At 43.5% G+C, this 8,232-nt stretch overlaps 1 protein-coding gene across 1 annotated transcript; it reads left to right on the top strand.

The window, feature by feature from the left end:
• The first annotated feature begins 383 nt into the window (after positions 1 to 383).
• Positions 384 to 8,232, top strand: WFDC8 (WAP four-disulfide core domain 8). The gene is made up of 5 exons (XM_047746982.1): positions 384 to 513; positions 3,845 to 3,985; positions 4,664 to 4,831; positions 6,983 to 7,123; positions 8,093 to 8,232. Exons 1-5 carry the CDS (start codon positions 384 to 386, stop codon positions 8,230 to 8,232), a joined length of 720 nt encoding a protein of 239 aa, XP_047602938.1.

Genomic DNA, 8,232 nt, shown 5'->3' with positions numbered 1-8,232 from the left:
AAATCTCATAACATCAGTTTCTTGTCATCAGTGGAGCAAGAAAAAGGTGTGCACTCATGTCTGGGGTTGCCTTGGGAATGACAGTGGGCAAACCAGCCCTGCAACTATTCCAGACAAATCCCTGTGATCATCCATATGTGACCTCTCATGTAGGAGCAAGACGGGGCAAATGTCCTGCTGGGACACTGTGGAGTACTGTAGCAGAGTGTGGAGCCACTGGAAGGGGCCTGAGAGTCCTACCCTACTCTCCACGTGACCTCAGACAAACCCCTTACGCACTGTGCATCTCAGTTTCATCATCTGTGAACTGAGAGAAGTGGTGGGCCATTGTCACAGTTCTCAGCACCTGGTTTGTGTCTCTGTCTCACTTGTGCCTAATCCCCATGCCTCTTCTCATCCCACACAAGCACCTTCCCCTCCACAGTTCTACCTTCTCCTGGAGGAATGTAGCACTCCTGCTTCTCTCTCTGTCTTTGGAGGAGACCACTTCATCACCAATCAAGAAAGTTAAAGGTGAGTTCAGAGAAGCTGCAGCCACCCCTCCTTAGGAGGCCTTCTTGGGACTGAGGGTCAGAAAGGAGACAAAGACTTGTGTTGTATGAGGTCACTTCCTCTGTGGCTTTAGAGAACTAGCCCAACTCACTCACCCTGGAAACTTCAAATTCTTCCTCACTGTTCACTCCAAATTATTTCCCTAGCTTTACCTGATATGTGTATTTTCCAAGTTTAATTTTTTAAAGGTGAGTCATCACTAGGCAGGAGCCCAAGGCAGAAGTCAGTGAGGAGGTGGTTGCACAAGTGAAGGAGAGAGGTGGGATGATGTCAGGAGCTGACCTGGAAATGGTGGCAAAGAAGGAAAGCCATAGGGCTTGGAGAGAAATGAGGAGGTAGAACTGACTCAAGTACATGACTGACAGGATGCTAGGGTGAAAGAGAGGGAGGAGTGAATCTCAGGGTTCTCATGAGAACCTGGGGGTCTGTTGATGCCAAATATAAAGATGGGAGCAGAGAGAGGGAGGCACTGCTAAAGCATAGGAGATTGTAAGTCTGACTTATACATGTGGGCATAGAGGTCTCTTGAGATTCCCAGATATATGTTCCCACGTGGTTGGATATGTGCCTTCAGCTTGGAAGTGAGAAAAGTTCTGGAGGGAGGCATGGTAACCACAGTTAGCTTGGTGGGAATGGATGCAGGACGTGTGTGTCAGGTAATGACAACAGAGAGCTGAGATACGAACTTTGGGGAACATCTCCAGTAGCTGTAGAGGAATGCCCAAGGTATGTGCATTCAGGGAGGAAACCATGGAGACAAGGTTAGTAGTTGAGGAGGGCTACTGGGAGGGAGGAGGATTCTAAATGACAGCTGAAGCTGACAGTGGGCAAGGAGTACAATGGCTAAACCAAAAAATGGTTTACATGCCTCAGAAGCCAAAGGGAGGACTGACTAGAGTCTACACTAGTGAGGGGACATTTGTCTTTATAATCCCAAGATTTCTATGCCTTTTTACCTCTTTGGAGGTGTCCCTATTTGATTTGCTTTACTCTCTCTGTGCCCAAACCTAAAACAATAATTTCGAAGCAGCGTACATCATGGTGCCCAACTGCCTGCTTTTGTGTCACTGGAGGCACTTTACTGGAGGCAGTTTAGTTTTCCTTTTATGACTTTTTAAAAATTTTTTATTTTTTTAAAATTTGTTTTCAGTGTTCCCAGAATTCATTGTTTATGCACCACACCCAGTGCTCCATGCAATACGTGCCCTCCATAATACCCATCACCAGGCTCACCCAACCTCCCACACCCCAGCCTCTCCAAAACTCTCAGATCATTTTTCAGAGTCCACAGTCTCTCATGGTTCATCTCCCCCTCCAATTTTCCCCAACTCCCTTCTCCTCTCCATCTCCCCATGTCCCACTGGAGGCACTTTTAAGTGATGTATGACACACTGGTGAATTGAATTTAAATTTTAAAGAAAGAAAAAAAATTAAGTCCCTAGGCTTCACTTTCTAGAGATTCTGTTTCAGGCCATGGTCTGTAGTTTCTAAAAGATGCACAGGTGTTTTCAATGTACACTCCAAATTAGGAACCATAACTCTTCTTAGCCTTAGACATCTTTGGAGAGTGTATGAAGCATGGTATGAAGAATAAGAAATAAAGCTGGAAAGGACAAAAAGTCTCAATGGCCACTGTTCAGGGCTTCTGGAGTGAGTTATGGATTAGAGTTCCTACTCACTCCTCATTCACTGTATTTTTCCCATCTGACTTCATTTTTTTTTAAACCTGGAAATTAGGAGGGTGATACTGATGATCAATATGGTGTTTCCAATTCTGAACTCCTATAATTCCAAGACTCAGTAGTCTCCAAAAGGATCATGCTTCTCTGGTCAGAAGTCTGGTGTGGTCTCGAAGGATTTTCTGCTCAGGTTCTCAGCAGGCAGTATCCAGCGTTGTAGCGAAAAGTGCAGTTCCCATCTGGGACCCAGGATTCTCATTGACACTCACTGGCTCTGGCAGAATCATTTCCTTGCACTTGTACCACTGAGGTTGCTTCCAGAGGTCACCTTCAGTCCAGGATACTAAGTTCCCTCTGTCCTCAAAGCTCCTAATAACATGTTGGGTTCCTCTCACATGTGGAATTTATCTTACCTCTTCTCTATTAGTCAGGGGGGAAACTCTTCTTTTTAACATCTCAACAACTTAGATGTGGCTAAGTCAGATAATTTCTATATTTTAAGGTCAATTAACTTGGGACTCTAATTCCATCTATGAAATCCCTCATAGCCCACCTAAATTCAAGTGTGATTCATAACCAGAGGATAGACAACTTGGGGATACAACTTTAGAATTCTACTTCCCACAAGCTCAGAAATTAGTAAGCTGTGTCAAGCCCTAAAAAGGGGGAAGAAAACCCATATCTGTCAAGCTCTTCCCATGTGCCAGGCACTGTGGTGAATGCATTGTAAGCATCATCCCCCTTAATTCTTAGAAGCAGGTTGTAAGGTAGAGATTATAATTCTCATTTTATAGATGGGAAATGTTGGACTCAGGAGGAAAACTTTTTTTCCCCCAAGATTACTTACCTAGTCGTTTTGGAGTCAGGCTCCAAACCAGGTGTGATACACTGCTCCCCCCATTGCCCATTTCTTCCCTTTAAGGGTAACTGAGAAGGTATATAGTGGAACTCAGGTTGGTCTTTTTTTTTTTTTTAAGATTTTATTTATTTATTTGACAGAGATCACAAGTAGGCAGAGAGGCAGGCAGAGAGAGTGGAGGAAGCAGTCTCCCTGCTGAGCAGAGAGCCTGATGTGGGGCTCCATCCCAAGACCCTGGGATCACAACCCAAGCTGAAGGCAGAGACTTTAACCCACTGAGCCACCCAGGCGCCCCCAGGTTGGTCTTGATTTCACAAGGAGTCAGGGACCCAAGTCAGGAATCAGGACTCCTATACTCCTATTTCCATGGTATTTCTACCCCTCCTTACTCATTAATTTCCCCTATGAACTAAGACTCTGGAGGCAGAGGAATTGGGCATTAACATATTAAGTTTGAAGAGGAGAAAGAAGCTCCTGGACTTAAGGAAAGGTTCTTGGTTCCTATCTAGTTCCCTGCCATGAAATCTGAGATGCTTCCCCTTCAGTTGACCTGAGCACAGATTCCTGATTCAGATCAATCGAAATGAACTATGAGTGGTGGGAGGAAGACCCAGCTCCTAAATTTAAGCAGAGGTACTGAGGATGGAAGGTAGAACAGATGGCTGATCTAATGTCACTATTCACCTTTGCCATGGGAGGAGAACTGAAACTCTCAAAGGATGTGAATTTGAATTTGGATGTTGCTTTCTTGTAGAGAAAGCAGGAGTGTGCCCCCGAGAAAGGGTCATCTGTGAGACTCAAGTTCCAGACTTCTGCACAACTGATTGGGATTGCCTAAAACAAATGAAGTGTTGTTTATTTGCCTGTGGGAAAAAGTGCATGGATCCTTTCCAAGGTAATAGCCCCCAGGCTGAGGGCACAGGTATCTTTTGAGTTGTCTTCCTGCTCCATCCAGAGCTGGTTGAATGATTCCCTTGGATGGTAGGACAAGAAGTCAGGGTTCATGCTTTTCTTGTTCTTGAATCAGATTCCCAACCCTCAAGTACAAACAATGAGTCCAGGCATGAGGGATGTCAACTGGAAAATATTGATGACAATCTTCTTTGATCCAACATTCAAACACTCACACACAACTAATACTTGTTGCATGCTAAGTGTCAAGAGACTATTGTTGGCACATGGTAAATATAAACCTCAGTCAGCTTGGATGCTGGGCTTGGTTTCGGACTCTTTGGCTTTCAAAGAGGTTTTCTGGTGGCTCAAAGTAAAGAGTATCTCATAATAGGAAATTCTGATATATATATATATATATGAATGAATGGGTCAGACCACAATAATGCCTTAGGCACTTTGGATACAGTCACTGAACAAATCTTGTCCTCCCAAAGCTCAGGGCCTTAGAGAACAAAGATCAGTTCCATATTTGTAGGAGAGCTAGGCTAGAGCTTTTATTTACAGTGGCTCTCTCTATGACTTGTATGGTCATACTAAGAACTGCGTAAAAGCTGAGAGCCTAACCCCTTCTCTTTTTTCCTACCCTTTATGTTCTTCCCTCTCTGCATCCCACATTCAGAACCCTGCATGCTACCCCCAGAAGAAGGAAGGTGTGACATTAGTGTCTTTCGCTGGTATTTTGACTTTAAACTTCAGTCCTGTGAACCGTTTATCTATGGAGGCTGCTTCGGGAATGCCAACAACTTCCTCAGCATCACAAACTGCAAAATGGCTTGCTCACCACCTGGTAAGATTTATATCCCTGGCAATCCGAGGGATTAGTATATGCTCAGGCTTTGAGGTTAAACTGCCTTTTTCAAGTCTACTCTGTCATTCCCTGAGTGGGTGGTCTTGGGTCAGTTGCTTGTTTCCCTGAGCTTCAGTATTCTTGTCTATAAAAGGGGGATAATAATAGTATTTACCTAATAGAGTTGTTGTGTCAGAAAAATGACATAGTGCACTTATCTATTGAGTAGTACCTGAGGCCTCACCCAAGAATGAAGCATAAACAGGTCAGGTCTGGAATCACATGAAGTCGGAGTAGAGCACTGAGTAACTGAAGAATAGGATGAAGTAAAGGTGAGGGCTGTGGATTAATTCCTACTATAATGACAAGCACCAATAATATTGGGAGATCCAGATAAAAATCCTCCTTTTCCCATTTATTGCAATTTTCTTCACCTCTCTGAGTTTCAGTTCCCTCCTCTGTAACACTGAAATAACAGCAAAACATCTTTGAGTTTTTGGTGGATTATGTGTGATCGGGACACAAGGATTTGACATAGGGGTTGTTAAGTAGCGTGGGCTTGCTTAATGGTAGCACCTTAGGTGGTGACCATTGATGTTCAAAGGCAGCACTGTGTGACTTACAAGGCAGCATTACAACTTTGATGTCAGATTCTAGGAAGCAGGCTGAATAGTGTATCATCTCTTCCATTATACAGACAAGGAAACAGAGTCAAATAGATAAAGTTAGTTGCCCAAGGATTCACAGTGGGTCAGGAGTAGATGTGGAATTTTAATTCTGTAATGCCAGTGAGCCTGAATAGCAAAGATATTATTGTGCTCTGACCCATTGTGGAAGGCTTTAAGAAATCATGGCACTATGCATTAGACCTTGGCTCACTTTCAGAAACAGTAGGAAGAAGAAACCAGGGAAATGAACTTGGGTGGGATTGGGGGAAATTTATGTTTGGGTTAAGAAAGAACCTAGGGGGACGCCTGAGTGGCTCAGTTGGTTAAGCGGCTGCCTTCAGCTCAGGTCATGATCCCAGCGTCCTGGGATCGAGTCCCACATCGGGCTCCTTGATCAGCAGGAAGCCTGCTTCTCCCTTTGCCCCTGCCTGCCACTCTGTCTGCCTGAGCTCACTCTCTCTGACCAAAAAAAAAAAAAAAGTTAAAAGAAAGAACCTAGGGGCACCTGGGTGGCTCAGTAGGTTAAGCCTCTGCTTTTGGCTCGGGTCATGATCTCAGGGTCCTGGGATTGAGTCCCACATCGGGCTCTCTGCTGGGTGGGGAGCCTGCTTCCTCCTCTCTCTCTCTCTCTCTCTCTGCCTGCCTCTCTACCTACTTGTGATCTCTCTGTGTCAAATAAATTAATAAAAAATCTTAAAAGAAAGAAAGAAAGAACCTAACCATAGCTCTGGGAGTCAAATTCACCACACTCTGTTAGAGTCCAACTTGAGGAAGAAGGAGAGGGAAGAGAAGGAGAAGAGAGAAGAAAGAGAAGAAGGAGGAGAGAAGGAATAAAATAAGGGGAAAAAAATTCCTGTCCTCATAGAATTTGTAATTAGACAATGACAAGAAGAAACATGCACAAAATGTGAAAAAAATTGATTTTTAACACCATCTATGTCCTAGTGACCCACATTTGTAGCTCCATTCTGAATTTCACTCCCATACTCCAACTGCATACTCTACTCCTTCATTTCAATCTCACAAACATCTCACACTTCACTTGTCTAAAACAGAGGTGCTCACCCATCTCAAGCTTGCTCTGTCCACAGTTCTCCTTCTCTTGGTTGAAATGAACTTCTAAATCATCCTTGATGAATCAACATCGACATTCTCAACCCACACCAAAGGAGTTAGGAAATCATTTTAGATCTACCTTAAAAATAGATCCATAATCTGAACATGACTTCCTATGTCTTCAGCTGCCACACCAATCCAGGGAGCTCTCTTCTCACCTGGAGCTTCAAAGAGCAAGCCTAACTCTCTTTCTCCTACAATCCATGAGATGCTGAGGCATTCCATTCTGCCATAGCCTACCAGAGGTAGTCACAGTAAAGTGAACCAAGTCACAGAAAGAGATACTAATTTTAAAGGGAGGGAAAGGTGTTTGAAGGGTGTAAGAAGGGGTGGGGTTTGAGAGAACTCACATATACTCTTGTTTTAGTCAAGAATGGACAGTGCCCACTCTTCCCTTTCAAGGACCGTATGGAGTGTCCAGCTTCGTGTAAGAGTGACTTCGATTGCCCCCAAACCACCAAATGTTGTGAATCCATGTGCGGCTTTGTTTGTGCCAAGGCCTGGACAGGTGAGAACTAGGGATATACCTCCCAACATCTCTAGGGCATATGCTAAGGATGCTTTGTTGTTCCATTGAATAAGGATGCCCCTTTGGTTGATTTTAGATATCTTTAGGGAATTTTTCTTTCTTTAATGCCCTATCACTGTTCTCATGTTGTCCTCCTAATTTTAGGAAACTATTATGCTAGTCTTCAAAGCCAACCATGCATAGTATCACTCCCTATTTTTTCCCCATAAGAACTTATTTATTCTGAGTCTCATTCTTCACTGATGGACAGGTGACAATATACACTTACTCATACAAAAAAAAAAAAAGATAACCATTAGGTACATTCCTAATAAACGCTTTGTCTACACAGAACTTCACATGAAGTGCATATTCACATCTTGTAAGGTATGCTGGGGAAAAGATGGGTAGCAAACTGCTATTGGGACAGAAGTGAACTCTGTAGCCTCTGAGACTAGTGTTCATTTCCTTACATAATATTGAGATAGTATGGTCTTGTCTCAGGGATTCTTAGTGTTTGGTGCTGCATACAGCATGGTATAGTGAAAGGAAACCAAGGCCTTTCAACTGACTTCAACTCTTCCACTTGTTTTCTCTATGGTCATACACTACTCAATTGCCCCTACACTAACCTCAAGTTCTGCAACATATTAAACAAAGAAGTTCTGGGTGCTCTCTAATACTCCTTCTACTTCTGGTAATTTGGGATTAGATAACCCAAATCCATTACTTCTCTGGGGGCCAGCAGGAATCCTATCAGATTGTCTATGTCAGAGATGGCAAGCCTTTTTCATACACCTCAAATTATTAGCCACTGGAAGTTGATACTTTGCCTTCTGCACTCTATTTTTACTCTGGGGAGAAGGGTAAGAGGTTTAGTCAGAAGAAACCCCCGTTTAGAGTTTCCCAAGTTTCCCCAAACTATGATCAAGTATTTCAAGTTCAAATGTCTTATTTTATCCCATAAAGTCAAACCTGGTTTCTGCCCGCACAAGCCCATGGTGTGTTCCAAGATTAATAGACCCAAGTGTCTTCAGGATTATGATTGCCCAGTGTCACAGAAGTGCTGTTCACATTGTGGACTGAAGTGCCTGGAACCTCAAGAATGA

Source organism: Lutra lutra, chromosome 9, assembly GCF_902655055.1.
Source record: "Lutra lutra chromosome 9, mLutLut1.2, whole genome shotgun sequence".
In the NCBI taxonomy this organism is placed as follows: Eukaryota; Metazoa; Chordata; class Mammalia; order Carnivora; family Mustelidae; genus Lutra; species Lutra lutra.
The sequence above is the reverse complement of the archived record's forward strand: the minus strand, read 5'-3'. Positions and strand labels throughout refer to the sequence as shown.

Coding starts and splice junctions, on each gene's coding strand:
- WFDC8 (XM_047746982.1), top strand. CDS start 384: ATGCCTCTTCTCATCCCACACAAGCACCTTCCCCTCCACAGTTCTACC. Junction 4,832..6,982: donor AATGGCTTGCTCACCACCTG/GTAAGATTTATA, acceptor CTCTTGTTTTAG/TCAAGAATGGACAGTGCCCA. Junction 7,124..8,092: donor TTGTGCCAAGGCCTGGACAG/GTGAGAACTAGG, acceptor TATCCCATAAAG/TCAAACCTGGTTTCTGCCCG.